Source organism: Grus americana, unplaced genomic scaffold, assembly GCF_028858705.1.
Source record: "Grus americana isolate bGruAme1 unplaced genomic scaffold, bGruAme1.mat scaffold_801, whole genome shotgun sequence".
Classification (NCBI taxonomy): Eukaryota; Metazoa; Chordata; class Aves; order Gruiformes; family Gruidae; genus Grus; species Grus americana.
Genome location: NW_026562007.1, coordinates 1 through 16,291, shown reverse-complemented (window position 1 = coordinate 16,291; position 16,291 = coordinate 1). Strand labels below are relative to the sequence as shown.

Sequence of the window (16,291 nt, the reverse complement as noted above, 5' to 3'; positions counted from 1 at the left end):
CTATAGGGGGGGTTCTGTAGGGGCTGGGGGGGTTTTATAGGGGCTGGGGGGGATCCAATAGGGGTTTGGGGGGTCTGGGGGGGGGGTGTCTATAGGGGTTGGGGGAGTTCCATAGGGGCTGGGGGGCTCTATAGGGGGTGGGGGCATCCTATAGGGGGTGGGGGCAGTTCTGTAGGGGTTTGGGGGGTCTATAGAGGGGTTCTATAGGGGTTGGAGGAATTCCATAGGAGTTGGGGGGGGGGGGGTCTATAGGGGCTGTGGGGGGTCCTATAGGGGTTTGGGAGGTCTATAGGGGGATTCTATAGGGGTTAGAGGAGTTCCATAGGGATTGGGGGGGGTTTCTATAGGAGCTGGAGAGGCGTTTATAGGGGTTGGGGGGGGGGTCCTATAGGGGTTTGGGGGGGGTCTCTAGGGGGATTCTATAGGGGTTGGAGAAATTCCATAGGGGTTGGGGGGGGGGGTTTCTATAGGGGCTGGGGGGGTTCTATAGGGGTTGGGGGGGGCAGATGGGGACTGGGGGGGGTCTATAGGAGTTGGGGGGGGCTCTGTAGGGGTTGAGGGGGTCTACAGGGTCCTGTAGAGCTTGCGGGGGGCTCTATAGGGGCTGGGGGGTCCCATGGGTGCTCGCCCCCCCCCCCCAAGGAGGAGCTGGAGGCGAAGGTGCGCGAGGCCACGGAGAGACGGGAGCAGGTGAGACGCCCCTCCCCCACACCCCCACACCCCCACCCCCCACCCCCCCCACCCCCCCCCGTTCCGGGACCCACGTGACCGGTTCCAGCTGCGCCGGCGGGTGGAGCAGCGGCGGCGGGAGCACCTGAGCCAGCAGGGGGCGCTGCAGCGCCAGCGGGGCGGGGCTCTGAGGTGAGGGGGCGGGGCCAGGGGGTGGGCGGGGCCGTGGGGACCCGGGGGCGGGGCCAGGGGAGGTTTGGGGGCGGGGCCACAGGGGAACCCAGCACCATGAGGGGGCGGGGCCACGGGGGGCTGGGGGAGGGGCCGTGGCCGTGATGGGCGTGGTGTGGGCGTGTCCCGTGGCGGCCCCGCCCCCAGCCGTGTCCCTGCAGGGCGGGGGCTGGGTGCCGCCTCTACCGCGCCTTGGTGGGGGGGGAGGGGAGCTGCCGTCCCCTCCCCCCCCCGGCAGGGACCCCGGAACTGGGACCCCCGGAGCGTGTGTGACCCTGCGGGGGGCACGGTGAGGGGGGGGGGCACAACTTGGGGGGGCTGGGGGGGGTCCTGAGGGAATGGGGGGGGCACTTGGGGGGCTGGGGGGGGGTTGGGGGGGTCCTGGAGGGGGACTTGGGGGGCTGGGGGGGGGGTTGGGGGGTCCCGAGAGGATGGGGGGGGGCACTTGGAGGGTCCGGGGGGGGGGGGGGTCCTGAGGGATTTAGGGGGGCTGAGGGGGGGGAGGTGGGGGGTCCTGGAGGGGGGTTGGGGGCACGTGGGGGGCTCTGGGGGGGTTTTGGGGGCCCCGGGGGGTGGTGTCAGCCCCTCCCCTCCCCCACTGACCCCCCTGTTTTTCCCCTCCCCCCCCTCCAGGCCCTGCTCCCCCCCCCCACACCCCCGCAATAAAGGGGGGGACCCGGCTGCTGCTGCCACCAACTTTTATTACTGGGGGGGGGGGGGGGGGCGGGGGGGCGTGTCCCCGCGTGGGGGGTGGGGCCGGGGCGTGGTCAGGGGGCGGGGTCAGGGCGGGGCCGCCGGGGCTGGTTCCTCTCGGGGTGCAGCAGCACGACGTAAACCTTGGGGGCGTAGAGCAGCCCCAGGGGCACCGAGGCCGAGAGGCTCATGGACACCGTCAGCGTCGCCGTCTGCACGTGCACCTGCGCGGGAAGGGGAAACGGGGGGGGAAACAGGGGGGAAACGGGGGGGAAACGGGGGGAAGGACGAGGGAAGGGATAAAAAAAGGAGAAAAAAGAGGAGGGAAAGAAAAAGAGGTGGAAAAGAGGAGGAAACGGGAAAAGAGGAGGAAACGGAAAAAGAGGAGGAAACGGAAAAGGAGGAGGAAACGGGAAAAGGAGGAGGAAACGGAAAAAGAGGAGGAAACGGAAAAAAGAGGAGGAAAAAGAGGCCCAAAAAAAGGAAGGAAAAAGGTGGAAGAGGAGGAAAAAGGGGGAGGAAGAGGAAGAAAAGAAGAGGGAAGAGAAGGACAAAGAAAAATGAGGAAGGGGAGGAAAAAGGAGAGGGAGGAGGAAGAAGAGAAGGAAAGGGGAAAAGGAGGAAAAGAGGAAGGAAAAGGAATAAGAGGAAGAGATGAGCAAAAGGAGGAGGAAGAGGGAAGGGGAGGAAGAAGAAATGGAAATGGAAGAGGAGTAGGAGGGGCAAGAGGAGGATGGGGAGGAGGAAGAAAGGAAGGGGGAAGAGGAAAACGAGGGACAGGAGGAGAAGGAAGAAGAGGAAGGGGGAAGAGGAAAAATGGGGAAGGGGAAGAAGAAAAGGGGGAAGAGGAAAAGCAGGAAGAAGGGGAGGAGGAAGGGGAAGAAAAAATGGGGAAGGGGGAAGAGGAAGGAAAAAAGGAAAAGGGAAGAGGAGGAAGGGGAAGGAGGGAGGGGAAGAAGAAATGGAGGAGGAAGAGGAGTGAGAGGGGGAAGACGATGTGGAGGAAGAAAGGAGGAAAAGAGGAAGTAAGGAAAAAGCAAGGGGGAAGAGGAAGGAAGGACAAGGAGGAAGGGGAAGGGAAGAAGAGGTGGAAGAGGAAGGAGAAAGGAGGAAAAGGGATGAGGAGGAAGGGGAGGAGGCAGAAGAAGAGGAAAAAGGTGGAAGAGGGAGGAGAAGAAAAATGGGGAAGAGGGGAAAGGAAGAGGAAGAAAAAGGAAAAGGGAAAAGCAGGAGGAAGAGGAGAACGGGGAAGGGGAGGAGGCAGAAGAGGAAAAAGGGGAGGAAGAGGAAGAAAAAGGAGTGGAAGAGGAGGAAGAAAAAAATGGAAGGGGGAGAGGAAAAATGGGGAAGGGGGAAAGGAGGAAGAGGGAGGGAAGAGGAAGAAGAAAGGAGGAAGAGGAAGGAAGAAAGGGAAAGGAAGAGGAAAAGCAGGAGGAAGAGGAGGAAGGGGAAGGGGTGGAAGACGAGAAGAAAAGGGAGGAGGAGGAGGAAGCAGCGAGCGAGGTGGAAGGGGGAAGAGGAAGACGAGGAGGAAGACGAGGCGTTAGGGGCGGAGCCAGCGATGCCCCGCCCCCCAGCCCCGCCCCTTCCTCCTCACCCTGTCGGCCGATTGGGCGGCCCCGAAGAAGATGGGCCCGAAGGCCAACCAGACGACGCAGGTGGTGTACATGGCGAAGCCGATGGGCTTGGCCTCGTTGAAGGTCTCGGGGACGCCGCGGGCCTTGACGGCGTAGACGGTGCAGGTCAACATGAGGAGAAGAGCGTAGGCCAAGCAGGCCAAGGTCCCGCCTTCCGCCATGTCGCACCTCAGGACGCCGCGAGCGTCTTCCGGGTCGGGCGTCCGTCCCATCTCGTAGTCGACCAAAGCGTGAGGAGGGCGGAGGAAGAGCCAGATGATGACGGCGAAAAGCTGGAGGCCGCTCAAGGAGAAGGTGATGACCAGCTGGGAGGTGGGGCTGATGAACCGGGGCGGAGTGACCGAGCGTTTGCCTGGAGGGGGGGACGGGACACACACGGCTGGGTCAGCCAGAACTCTTTGTCCCCCCCCCCCATAACTCACCTTCCCCAAAGATGCGGTAGATGGTTTTGGTGTCAATGATAGCCACGGGGTTGGTGGGACTCCATCCCACGTCCCTCATGGACATCAACCTGGACTCCTGGGTGTTCCTCAGACACCTGGGTCCTCCAGAACTCTTGCTCACCCCATAACTCACCTTCCTCAACGTTCCAGTAAACATGGTTGATCTCGGCAATGCCCAACAATGTTGGTGGAACTCCATCCCACATCCTTCATGGACCTCAACCTGGACTCCTGGGTGTCCCTTGGTCTCCTGGGCCCTCTAAAACTCTTAGCCCTCTCCATAACTCACCTTCCTTGAAGAGATAGATGATGTGGTTGGTCTTGGTGATGACCATGGGGTTGGTGGAACCCCATCCCATGTCCCTTGTGGACCTCAACTTGGACTCCTGGGTGTCCCCTGGCCTCCTGGCTCCTCCAGAACTCTTGTTCACCCCTTCCTCAACGTTCCAGTAAACATGGTTGATCTCGGCAACATCCAGCAATGTTGGTGGAACCCCCATCCCACGTCCCTCATGAACCTCAACCTGGACTCCTGGGTGTTCCTCAGACACCTGGGTCCTCCAGAACTCTTGCTCACCCCATAACTCACCTTCCTTGAAGATGTGGTAGATGTGGTTGGTCTCAGTGATTACAGTGTTGGTGGAACCCCATCCCACATCCCTCATGGACCTCAACTTGGACTCCTGGGTGTCTCCTGGACACTTGAGTCCACCCTCAGTCATCTGGGTTCTTCAGAACTCTTGGTCACCCCCATAACTCACCTTCCTTGAGGAAGTGGTAGATGTGATTGGCCTTGGTGATAACCACGGGGTTGGTAGGACCCCATCCCACATCCTTCATGAACCTCAACTTGGACTCCTGGGTGTTCCTCAGACACCTGGGTCCTCCAGAACTCTTGCTCACCCCATAACTCACCTTCCCTGAGATCCCAGTGGATGCGGTTGTTCTCAGCAATGTCCACGATGGGTTGGTGGAACCCCATCCCACGTTCCCTCAACCCCGCCCTCCCCTTTCTCCTCTCCGACTCACCCTGCTCGAAGATCCTGTAGATCCTGTTGGTCTTGGTGAGGAGCGCGGCGTAGGTGAGGCTCATCCCCAAACCCAAGAAGAGGCGCCGGAGGGTGCAGACGCCCACCCCGGGTTCGGCCACCATGATGAAGGTGATGGCGTAAACCAAAGCGATCCCCACCAAGAGGACGTAACTCAACTCCCGCCCCGACGCCTTAACGATGGGCGTCTCGTGATGTTTAACGAAGGTGACCAAGACAAAAGCGGTGGCCATCAAACCCAAAGTGGCCAAAGCCAACGGGACGGCTGCCCAAGGATCACCCCAACGAAGACGAAGGACTGGGGTGGGACGACAGGAGGTCCTGTCTGGGGTGGGACGGAGATGCGGCGGGCAGGGCAGGCAGGTGAGGGGGTCGGCACGGTACCGGTAGCCGGCGCAGAGCTCGCAGTGCCAGCAGCAGGGGACACCTTTCACCGGCTTGGTCCTTTCTCCTGGCCCACAGGGGAGGCTGCAGACAGACGGAGGTGGGGCGGTGGAGTTGGAACCCCAGGTCATCTCGTCCGCCTGTGAGAAGGACAGGAGAGAGGTCAGGAGGTGGGGTGGGGTGGGACGGGGTGGGACAACCACCGGCAGCAGCGCCATGCGGGGAAGGGGTGATGCACCAGGAGATCTAGCTTGGGCAGGGAGGGCCACCGGTTGGGCGTGGGGGCACCCAGTTGGGCATGGAGGTCCAGCAGTTGACCATGGAGGTCCAGCAGTTGATAACTGAGGTCCACCAGTTGACCATGGGGACATCCAGTTGGCCATGGAGGTTCACCGGTTGACCATGGTGAGACCCAGCTGGCCATGGAGGTCCACCGGTTGGCCACAGAGGAACCCAGTTGACCATGGAGGTCCACCGGTTGGCCACAGAGGAACCCAGTTGACCATAGAGGTCCACCGGTTGGCCACAGAGGAACCCAGTTGACCATGGAGGTCCACCGGTTGGCCACAGAGGAACCCAGTTGACCATAGAGGTCCACCGGTTGGCCACAGAGGAACCCAGTTGACCATGGAGGTCCACCGGTTGGCCACAGAGGAACCCAGTTGACCATGGCGGTCCACCGGTTGGCCACAGAGGAACCCAGTTGACCATGGAGGAGCACCCATGGGGACCCAGATGATCATGGGGGCACCCAGTTGACCATGGAAGCCCACCAGTTGACCATGGGGACCCAGATGACCATTGGAGCACCCAGTGAACCACTGATGTCCAGCAGTTGATCATAGGGGCACCCAGTTGGCCATGGAAGTTCACCAGTTGACCATGGTGAGACACAGTTGGCCATTGAGATCCACCAGTTGACCATGGAGGAACACCCATGGGGACCCAGATGACCATGCGAGCACCCAGTTGACCATTGAGGTCCACCAGTTGATCATGGGGGCACCCAGTTGGGCATGGAGGTCCACCACTTGGCCATGCAGGCACCCAGTTGACCATGGAGGTCCACCAGTCGGCCATGGGGGAGCACCCATGGGGACCCAGATGACCATGGGAGCACCCAGTTGACCATTGAGGTCCACCAGTTGACCATAGGGGCACCCACTTGGCCATGGAGGTCCACCAGTTGACCATGGTAAGACCTAGTTGACCATGGAGGTCCACCAGTGGACCATAGAGGTCCACCAGTTGGGCACGGAGGAGCACCTATGGCACCCAGTTGACCATGGTGGCACCCAGTTGACCATGGAGGAGCGCCCATGGCAGCTAGGTGACCATGGGGGCACCCAGTTGGCCACGGAGGTCCACCAGTTGGCCATACTAAGACCCAGTTGACTATGGGAGCACCCAGTTGACTGTTGAGGTCCGGTAGTTGATCACAGGGGCACCCAGTTGGCCATGGAGGTCCACCAGCTGACCATGGTAAGACCCACTTGACTATGGAGGTCTACCAGTTGACCATGGGGTCACCCAGTTGACCACAGAAGAGCACCCATGGCACCCAGTTGACTATTGGGGGGCATCTAGATGACCATGGGAGCACCCAGTTGGCCATGGAGGTCCACCAGTTGACCATGGGGGCACCCAGTTGGCCATGGATGTCCACCAGTTGACCATGGAGGAACACCTATGGCACCCAGTTGACCATGGGGGCACCCCGTTGACCACCGAGGTCCACCAGTTGGCCATGGTAAGACCCAGTTGGCCGCGGAGGTCCACCAGTTGGCCACTGGGGGTGGGCCACCCATGGGTCCCAGCACCCACCTGCAGGCGCAGCCCCTGCACCCACTGCCCCACGGCTCGGTAGGTGCCGCTGCCGTTGCCCCCCTGGAACTGGAAGATGTCGTAGCGCCCCGGCGCGTCCCCGTTCTCGTTGAAGGTCACCGGCGTCCCCGCGCTGCCTGCGCACCAGTACAAACCAGTAGGAACCAGTAAGAACCAGTACGAACCAGTCCAACCCAGGATAAACCAGTATGAACCAGTAACACCCACAGCAAAGCTTGGTGATGCCCCCCAGTACTGGCACCCCCCCTGCTACAGGGCAAACCAGTGCTCCCAGTATATCCCAGTAAGGTTTCCAGTGCCCCCCAGTCCCTCCCAGTATATCCCAGTACGGTTTCCAGGGCCTCCCAGTCAACACCCAACAGCCTGCTCCAACCCCCTCCCAGTATGGTCTCCAGTACGTCCCAGTGCCCCCCAGTATATCCCAGTATAGTCTCCAGTACATCCCAGTGCCCCCCAACATGGTCTCCAGTGCCTCCCAGTAATCACCTAGTGCTTCCCAGTGCCCCCAGTCTCTCTCCCAGTACATCCCAGTATATCCCAGTACCTCCCAGTATGCTCTCCAGTATATCCCAGTGCTTCCCAGTATGATCTCCAGTGCCTCCCAGTCCCTCCCAGTGCCCCCCAGCCCCTCCCAGTCCCTCCCAGTGCCCCCCAGTCCCTCTCCCAGTACATCCCAGTCCCTCTCCCAGTACATCCCAGTATATCCCACTATGGTCTCCAGTGCCTCCCAGTCCCTCCCAGTGCCCACCCAGCCCATCCCAATGCCTCCCAGTGCCCCCCAGTTCCTCCCAGTGCCCCTAGTCCCTCTCCCAGTACATCCCAGTGCCTCCCAGTCCCTCCCAGTGCCCCCCTAGCCCCTCCCAGTGCCCCCCAGTCCCTCTCCCAGTGCCTCCCAGTGCCCCCAGTACCGTTGAAGGCGACGCGGCGGATGTGGGCGAGGAGGCGGCGGCCGTCGGGGGGGTCCATGCGGGCGCAGAGGCCCCCCCCGGGACAGGCCTCCCCCAGGAGGCTGTGGAGGCCGTGGGCCATGGCCAGCACCGCGTCGATGACGAACTGCACCTTCCCCTCCTGCTCGTAGGGCGAGTCCCGCCCGATCCGCTCCCGGCCTGCCCCACACTTAGGGGTCAGGGACCCACGGCTGCCCCATAGGTTGGGGGGCACCCAAGGGTAGCCCTTAAATAAGGGAGGGGGCACCCAAGGGGCGACCCGTGTGTGGGGTGTAGGGGCGAGGGCGCCCCGTGATGTGGGGAGGAGGTGGGTGGGTAAAACTCTGCCCCACACGTGTGGGTCTGGGACCCACGGCTGCCCCCACAAGTGTGGGGTGGGCACCTACTCACAGCCGTGGGGCAGAGCCAGGGGCGCCACGGGGGTTTACCTGTGCACTTGCGCGTTGGGGTGCCGGGGGCGCCGTGGGTCTCGCCGTGGGTCTCGCCGTGGGTCAGGCGACAGTTGAAATCGTCCTCCCAGAACTCGTGGAACCAGAGGTTGCGGCGGTTGTTCTCCAGCGAGCGGGAGGTGAAATACTCGTCGAAACCTGCCGAGGGGAGTCGCCCCATAGCGCCGTGGGGCAGCCCCATAGCGCCGTGGGGCGGCCCCACAGCCGCCCGTACTCACCGGGCACGGAGGCGCGTTTGGGGAGGATGGTGATGGCGCCGCGGGCGGCTTCCTCCAGCCCCTGCACGGGCGCCATCTTGGCCCCCCAGCTGTCGGAGCCCACCCAGGAGAAGTGACCCGAGAGGTTGGCCAGGGCCGCGGCCTCCAGCACCCGCCTGCGGGGAGAGGGGTTACTGGGGGGACTGGGAGGGACTGGGAGGGGAGGGGGCGTTACTGGGGGGACTGGGAGGGGTTACTGGAGGGACTGGGAGGGACTGGGAGGGGAGGGGGCATTACTGGGGGGACTGGGAGGGGTTACTGGAGGGACTGGGAGGGGAGGGGGGTTACTGGGGGGACTGGGAGGGGTTATTGGGGGGGGTACTGGGAGGGGGGGGTTACTGGGGAGACTGGGAGGGGTTACTGGGAGGAGAGGGGGGTACTGGGGGGGACTGGGAGTGGAGGGGGGGGTTACTGGGGGGACTGGGAGGGGTTACTGGGAGGAGAGGGGGGTACTGGGGGGGACTGGGAGTGGAGGGGGGGTTACTGGGGGGACTGGGAGGGGTTACTGGGAGGGGGGGGTTACTGGGGGGACTGGGAGGGGTTACTGGGAGGGACTGGGAGTGTTACTGGTGCTTCCTGCTCTGTACTGGTTTACACTGGGGGGCACTGGTCTGTACTGGGGGGCACTGGTCTCGTGTCACCCTCACTGGGGAAGCCACTGCGTGCCGTGCTGGGGGCGAGTCACTGGTCTGTACTGGTTCGTACTGGTCTATACTGGGGGTTGCTGGTCACTCAGTTCTCCTTGCTGGTGAAGCCGCTGTGGGTCGTGCTGGGGTCACTGGAGGGGGCTCCTGGGCCAGTTCCTGCTGTGTACTGGTCCATACTGGTTTATACTGGTCTGTACTGGTTTGTAGTGGTCTATACTGGTTTGTACTGGTCTATACTGGGAGCCACTGGTCACTTTTTTTTCCATGTCACCCCTGCTGGTGAAGCCACTGTGCCACCACGGGTCGTGCTGGGGGAAGCTTCCTGCTCTGTACTGGTCTATACTGGTTTGTACTGGTCTATACTGGTTTATACTGGTCTATACTGGTCTCACCGGATGTCGTCCTCGTTGGCGAAGAGCACGACGCCGCGCGCGGTGGAGGTCTCCATCAGGCGGCCAATCACCTTCGCGAACTCCCCCGGGCGCGGCTCCCGCGGGATCTTGATGGACTGGGCGATGCACAGGCCCCCTGCACCAGTACGCACCAGTACGGACCAGTACGCACCAGTACAAACCGGTACCGGCCCCCCCCAGTAGACCCCAGTGACGCCCAGGTGAGGGGGATGCCAGCCCCACGTCACACGAGGCCCCCGCTCCCAGTATAGCCCAGTGCTCCCAGTATGGTCCAGTGCCCCTCCCAGTCCCTCCCAGTGCTCCCAGTATATCCCAGTCCCCCTCCCAGCTCTCCCAGTATATCCCAGTCCCTCCCAGTGCCCCTCCCAGCTCTCCCAGTCTAACCCAGTGCCTCCCAGTATATCCCAGTCCCCCTCCCAGTCCCTCCTAGTGCCCCTCCCAGTGCTCCCAGTATATCCCAGCGCCCCTCCCAGCTCTCCCAGTCTAACCCAGTGCCCCTCCCAGTGCTCCCAGTCCCTCCCAGTATATCCCAGTGCCCCTCCCAGCTCTCCCAGTCTAACCCAGTGCCTCCCAGTATATCCCAGCGCCCCTCCCAGCTCTCCCAGTCTAACCCAGTGCCTCCCAGTATATCCCAGTCCCCCTCCCAACTCTCCCAGTGTATCCCAGTCCCCCTCCCAGTCCCTCCCAGCTCTCCCAGTCTAACCCAGTGCCCCTCCCAGTGCTCCCAGTCCCTCCCAGTATATCCCAGTCCCCCTCCCAGCTCTCCCAGTATATCCCAGTGTCCCTCCCAGTGCCCCCAGTATATCCCAGCGCCCCTCCCAGCTCTCCCAGTCTAACCCAGTCCCCCTCCCAGTCCCTCCCAGCGCCCCGACCTGCCTCGCGGGAGCTCTGGACGAAAGCCTCCACCCCGCTCTCGCCGTAGTTGCCCTCGGACGCCAGCGTGGAGACGTACGTCCAGCCCAGCGCCCTCACCACGTCCACCATGGCCTGCGCCTGGTACGAGTCGGGCGGCACCACGCGCGAGAAATACTCGTAACGCCCCGGGTCGCTCAGCTCCGGCGCCGTCGAGGCGTAACTGATCTGCGGGATCTGCGGAGCGAAACGCGTCAGAGGGGGAGACAACCCCCCCCCCCCCTTTTTTTAATCCTTAATCCCCCCCCACGGAGGAAGGTTCCGGAAGGAAGCCGCCCGCGAGCGACATCGCGCCGCTACTCACGGCGAAAAGCCGCAGGACGTTGGCCACCATGATGGAAACGGAACTGGCCGAAGCGCCGATCACCCCCACTAATCTTTCGGGGGGAGGGCGGCGAGGCGGGGTGCCGTCGGGACACATCCCTTCACCCCCCGCCGGGGGTAAGAGGCTGCGAACAAAGCTGAGGGCTTGTTCGAGGGCGTAAGTGTCCCGGGAACACGTGTCCAGGATGCGAGCGCCCAAGGTCAAGTTCGGGAGCACCCTGGGGTCCCCGTTCACCCGGTCCAGGGCGTAGAGCATGGCTTCCAGGCGGTGGATTCCTTTTTCTTTCTTGACGGGACCGCAGGGGACGCCGGCGGGTCCCCGGGCGTGGACGGGGAAAAGCCCCCCCAGGGTGAGGTCGCCCTCCAGCCGGATGGCGTGGGGCTGGGTGGGGGAGGGAGGGGCGCGGCTTGGGTGCCAGAGGGTGCTGAGGGTGCCGAGGGTCAGCAGGAGCAGCATGGCGGGGCTGGGGGAGAGGAAGAGGGGGGGTTAAAGGCGGAAGGGGGGGGAGGCTGGAGAGGGGGGGCACCCTATGGGGCGGGGGGAGCACCCTGTGGGGTGGGGAGGGGGGGAGCTGGCACCTTATGGGGTAGGGGTGGCACCCTATGGGGTGGGGGGAGCACCCTATGGGGTGAATATGGCATCCTATGGGGCAGGGGGAGCACCCTATGGGGTGAGGAGGAGGAAGGTGGCACCCTATGGGGCAGGGGGAGCACCCTATGGGGTGAGGAGGGGGTCCCTGGCACCCTATGGGGTGTGGGCAGCACCTTACGGGACAGGGAGAGCACCCTGTGGGGTCAGGAGGGGAGAGCTGACACCCTATGGGATGGGGGGAGCACCCTATGGGGTGACTATGGCATCCTATGGGACAGGGGGAGCACCCTATGGGGTGAGGAGGGGGTCCCTGGCACCCTATGGGGTGTGGGGGGCACCCTATGGGACGGGGGGGGCACCCTATGGGACGGGGGGGGGGGGGGTCCCTGGCACCCTATGGGGTGTGACGAGGGACTCAGGGGTCCCCCAGCCCCCCATGGGGTGAGGATTTGGGGGTCCCGCCCGCCTGGGTGCCCCCCAGCGCCGCTCACCTGGCTCGGTGCTCCCTGGACGAACGTCTGGGTCCCTCGAGAGCCGCGGGAGAAAGCGGGGGCTGCCCCCCCCCCCGTGCCCCCCCTCCCCCTCCCTGGGTCCCCTCCAGCTGCTGGGTGGGGGAGGGGGGCCCCTCCCCCAGCTTGCCCCAACTCCCACGATCCTCTGCCCCCCCCCCCCAATTAAAACCAGTTTGTTAATTACTTAGAAAGGGGGTGACTGGGATCGGGGGGTGCCCCCTCCCACCCCCAAACACCTCCTGGGGGTCCCTCTGTGGGGCTGAACACCCCCCCCCCCGGGGGGATTCGGGGGGGCCTTAATCCCCCCCCACAGCTGCCGGATTAAAGGGGGGGCTGGGGGGGGGATAATCCTGCTGCTCAGCTGCAGCTGGGGGACCTGGGTGTCCGGGCCCGAGGGGCCCCCCCGTCCCCTGGGGCTGCGGGGACACGGGGGGGGGCTGAGGGGACATTGGGGGGGGGGGCTGAGGGGGAGGGATGCTGAGGAGAACCGGGGAGGGGGGGCTGAAGGGACATTGGGGGGGCTGAAGGGACCCAGGGGGACATTGGGGGGGGGGCTGAGGGGGGGACGACGCTGAGGAGAACCGGGGAGGGGGGAGTTGAGGGGATATTGGGGGGCTGAGGGGACGCTGAGTGGATCCAGGGGACATCGGGGGGGGCTGAGGGGACCCGGGGATGCTGAGGGGGCTGAGGGGACCCAGAGGGACATCGGTGGGGGGGGGTGCTCAGAGAACCGGGGGGAACTTGAGAAGCCCTGGGGGGGGAAACGAGCCTGAGGGACGCGGAGCCTGAGGAGCCGCCGCCGCCCGTAAGCGCTGAACGATCGTTACCGACCGTTGAACGCCGCCACCGCGCGCCCTTCCCGCCCAAACGCCGCCGCGGCCACGCCCCCGCCTCCTCAAACCACGCCCCCGCCTCCTCAAACCACGCCCCCGCCTCCTCAAACCACGCCCCCGCCTCCTCAAACCACGCCCCACCGCCTTAACCACGCCCCCACCGCCTTAACCACGCCCCCGCCGCTGTGACCACGCCCCCGGAGCCTTAACCACGCCCCCTACACGCTTCGGCTCCGCCTCTCCGCCGCGCTTTCCGGCTCTTTCGCGACAGCGGCCTCCCCTTCCCGGCGGTGCTTGGCGGCTTTTTCCTTTTACGACCGAAGCCGGCGATCCTGTCACAGTGCGGAGCGGGGGGGGGGGAGCGCGATTTTGGGGTCCCGGGGGGGGGTTGGGGGATCCGGTAGGGGTTTGGGGGTCCGGAGAGGGTTGGGAAGCAGCTGGGGGGGGGAATGGGGGGGTTTGGGGGTACGGGGGAGGCTCCAGAAGGGGAACGGGGGGGGTTTTGGGGGTGCAGGGGCGCCCTAAGGGGCTCTGGGGGGGAATTGGGGGGTTTTGGGGTGCAGTGGACCCCGGGGGGGGCTGGGGGGGTCCCTGAGGGGGTTTGAGGGTGCAGGGGACCCCCCCCTTTAACCTTCCCCCCCCCCCCCAGCGCCATGGCCGCAGCTGAGCGGGACCCTCCCCAGGAAGAAGAAGAAAGGGAGGAAGAGGAAGAGGAAGAGGAAGGAGAGGGGGGGCCCGAAGGCTCCCGGCCCCGCCCCCCAAAGTTGGGGAGTCCCCCCGAGGGAGATGGGTGCCCCCCGCCGAAGCGGGTGGTACCGGGGGTGCTCTACCTCTCCTTCATCCCCCCGGGGTTCGGCCCCCGCCAGGCCCGGGCGCTGCTGGGCACCCACGGGGAGCTGGGGCGCGTCTTCTTCCAGCCGCAGGGTGAGCACCCATGGGTGGGGGTCAGGGTGGGGGGGGTCAGGGGGGTCCTGGGGGCTCAGGGTGTTCCTGGGGGGGGGGGGGGTCAGGGTGCCCCATAGAGGCTCTATAAGTCCAAAATAGGGGGAGTCAGGGCACCCTAATAGGGTGCTAGTGGGTGCTGGGGTGGGGAGCACCCATGGGTGGGGGGCAGGGGGCTCCCAGGGGGGATGGGGAGGGGGTCAGGGTGCCCCTGGGGGGGTCAGGGTGCCCCATAGAGGCTCTGTAAGTCCAAAATAGGGGGGGTCAGGGCACTCTAATAGGGTGCTAGTGGGTGCTGGGATAGGGAGCACCCATGGGTGGGGGGCAGGGTGGGGCTCAGGGTGCTCCTGAGGGGGTCAGGGGGGATCCTGGGGGGCTCAGGGTGGGGGTCAGGGTGCTTCTATTACCAATCCACATCTCCCCCAGAACCCATGATGGGTGTTTGGGGGTGGGTGGCCAGACCAGCACCCATGGGTGCTCACCCTTCTTCCCCCCCCCCCTCCTTCGCAGACGGCCGGGTGAGGAAGCGCCGGCGCCGCCCGGCTCCTTCCTCCTCCTCCTCTTCCTCCTTCGCGGAAGCCTGGGTGGAATTCCGGGACAAACGAGCGGCCAAACGAGCGGCCGCCATCTTACACGGCACCCCCATGGCGCCCCGCCCCCGCAGCCCCTTCCGGCACCATCGCTGGAGCCTCAAGGTGGGTGTCACCCCCCCACCCCCCCCACCCATGGGTGCTCCCCACCCCAGCACCCACTAGCACCCTATTAGGGTGCCCTGACCCCCCCTATTCTGGACTTATAGAGCCTCTATGGGGCACCCTGACCCCCCCCCCCCGACTCCCTTCTTGCCCCCCACCCATGGGTGCTCCCCACCCCAGCACCCCCTACCACCCTATTAGTGCGCCCTCACCCCCCTACTCTGGATGTACAGGGGCTCTGTGGGGCACCCTGACCCCCCCCCCCGGAGCACCCTGACACCCCCCCCAGGAGCACCCTGACCCCCCCTTCTACCCCCCACTCATGGGTGCTCCCCACCCCCTAGCACCCTATTAGTACGCCCTCACCCCTTTACACTTACAGGGGCTCCATGGGGCACCCCGACCCCCCCCGGAGCACCCTGACCCCCCCAGCACCCTGACCCCCCCCAGGAGCACCCTGAGCCCCACCCTGACCCCCCCCAGGACCCCCCCCCGACCCCCCACACCCATAGGTGCTCCCCACCCCCTAGCACCCTATTAGTACGCCCTCACCCCTTTACTCTTACAGGGGCTCTGTGGGGCACCCCGACCCCCCGGAGCACCCTGACCCCCCCCCCCCAGCACCCTGACCCCCCCCAGGAGCACCCTGACCCCCCCCTTCTCCCCCCCCACCCATGGGTGCTCCCCACCCCCTAGCACCCTATTAGTACGCCCTCACCCCTTTACACTTACAGGGGCTCCATGGGGCACCCTGACCCCCCGGAGCACCCTGACCCCCACCCTGACCCCCCCTTTCCCCCCCCCCCCCCCAGTACCTCCCCGGTTTCCGCTGGCCGCACCTCAGCGAGCGCCTGGCCTACGAGCGACACGTGCGGGGCCAGCGCCTGCGGGCCGAGGTGGCCCAGGCCAAGCGGGAGGGCAACTTCTTCACCCGCCGCGCCCCCCAAAAAAGAGGGGACCCCCCCCCGCCCCCCCGCACCTGGGGTTTCGCCCAACGCCCCACCGAGACGGAGATTTGGGGGCGCAAAACGCGGCCCCCTCCCCCCGCGCCTCCTCGCCGGCTGCTGGAGAAAGTTTTTGGGGGGGGCGACCCTTCGCCCCGAACCCCCCCTCCCCAAAATCCCCGCGTTTCTCCTTAAAACTTTTTATTACGTTAAAAAAAATATGTTCCTCGCGGGCTCTTTAATTCGGGGGGGGGGGGAAGGGGCGGGGCTAGAGGGGGAGGGGGCGTGGCCTCGGGAAGGGGGCGTGGCCTCGGGGTGGGCGGGGCTATGGCTTGGGCACGAAGCTCCCTGAAGGTTTAAGGGGTGGGCGTGGCCTGGAGGGGTGGGCGTGGCTTCCGCTCCCACGTGACCCGTTTAATGCGCGCATGCGCCGTTCCACACCCCCCCCCGTGCGCAAATTCTCTTTCCCCAAATTCCCGGTTTTTCAACCCAAAAAAACCTCAAACCGCACGCTGAAGGGTTGAGGGGGGGTGGGGCCGCGGGAGGCTCCGCCCCTTGAGGGAGAGCGGGGGGAGGGGCCGCAAAGGGAGGGGGCGGGGTCTTAAAGGGGCCACGCCCCTTTCCCCCCTCAGTGCCTTAAAGGGGCCGCGCGCGGGTGGGCCCCACCTAAACCTCTAGAAGGGGGCGGGGGGGGCTCTTAAAGGGGCCACACATTATGGCGGGGGGGGCGGGGTCTTAAAGGGGCCGCACCCCCATTTCGGGGGGGAGGGGGGGATGGGAAGGGGGGGCGGTTCCAGTGTCAAAAATAGAAGCTCTGAGGGTGGGGGAGGGGTTGGGGGGGGCTGGGGACCCCCCCCCTAAACCTGATGTCCC

At 65.0% G+C, this 16,291-nt stretch overlaps 2 protein-coding genes across 2 annotated transcripts; one reads left to right on the top strand and one right to left on the bottom strand.

Annotated features, from left to right (window-relative positions):
• Positions 1 to 1,667: 1,667 nt before the first annotated feature.
• On the bottom strand, positions 1,668 to 11,192 carry LOC129201141 (metabotropic glutamate receptor 6-like). Its single transcript, XM_054812290.1, has 10 exons — positions 10,881 to 11,192; positions 10,537 to 10,753; positions 9,644 to 9,779; positions 8,566 to 8,720; positions 8,327 to 8,485; positions 7,860 to 8,057; positions 6,931 to 7,067; positions 4,703 to 5,246; positions 3,191 to 3,582; positions 1,668 to 1,817 (listed from the first exon to the last, which is right to left on the bottom strand). The coding sequence occupies exons 1-10, from the start codon at positions 11,154 to 11,156 to the stop codon at positions 1,668 to 1,670; spliced, it is 2,364 nt and encodes a 787-aa protein (XP_054668265.1). The 5' UTR covers positions 11,157 to 11,192.
• Positions 11,193 to 13,155: 1,963 nt separating this feature from the next.
• ABT1 (activator of basal transcription 1) lies at positions 13,156 to 15,870 on the top strand. Its single transcript, XM_054812292.1, has 4 exons — positions 13,156 to 13,177; positions 13,487 to 13,761; positions 14,290 to 14,474; positions 15,287 to 15,870. The coding sequence occupies exons 2-4, from the start codon at positions 13,491 to 13,493 to the stop codon at positions 15,611 to 15,613; spliced, it is 783 nt and encodes a 260-aa protein (XP_054668267.1). The 5' UTR covers positions 13,156 to 13,177; positions 13,487 to 13,490; the 3' UTR covers positions 15,614 to 15,870.
• Positions 15,871 to 16,291: the final 421 nt, after the last annotated feature.

Coding starts and splice junctions, on each gene's coding strand:
- LOC129201141 (XM_054812290.1), bottom strand. CDS start 11,156: ATGCTCTACGCCCTGGACCGGGTGAACGGGGACCCCAGGGTGCTCCCG. Junction 8,058..8,326: donor CCCAACGCGCAAGTGCACAG/GTAAACCCCCGT, acceptor AGTGTGGGGCAG/GCCGGGAGCGGATCGGGCGG. Junction 3,583..4,702: donor CTACAGGATCTTCGAGCAGG/GTGAGTCGGAGA, acceptor CCCCCCCTCCAG/GCAAACGCTCGGTCACTCCG.
- ABT1 (XM_054812292.1), top strand. CDS start 13,491: ATGGCCGCAGCTGAGCGGGACCCTCCCCAGGAAGAAGAAGAAAGGGAG. Junction 13,762..14,289: donor CGTCTTCTTCCAGCCGCAGG/GTGAGCACCCAT, acceptor CCTCCTTCGCAG/ACGGCCGGGTGAGGAAGCGC. Junction 14,475..15,286: donor ACCATCGCTGGAGCCTCAAG/GTGGGTGTCACC, acceptor CCCCCCCCCCAG/TACCTCCCCGGTTTCCGCTG.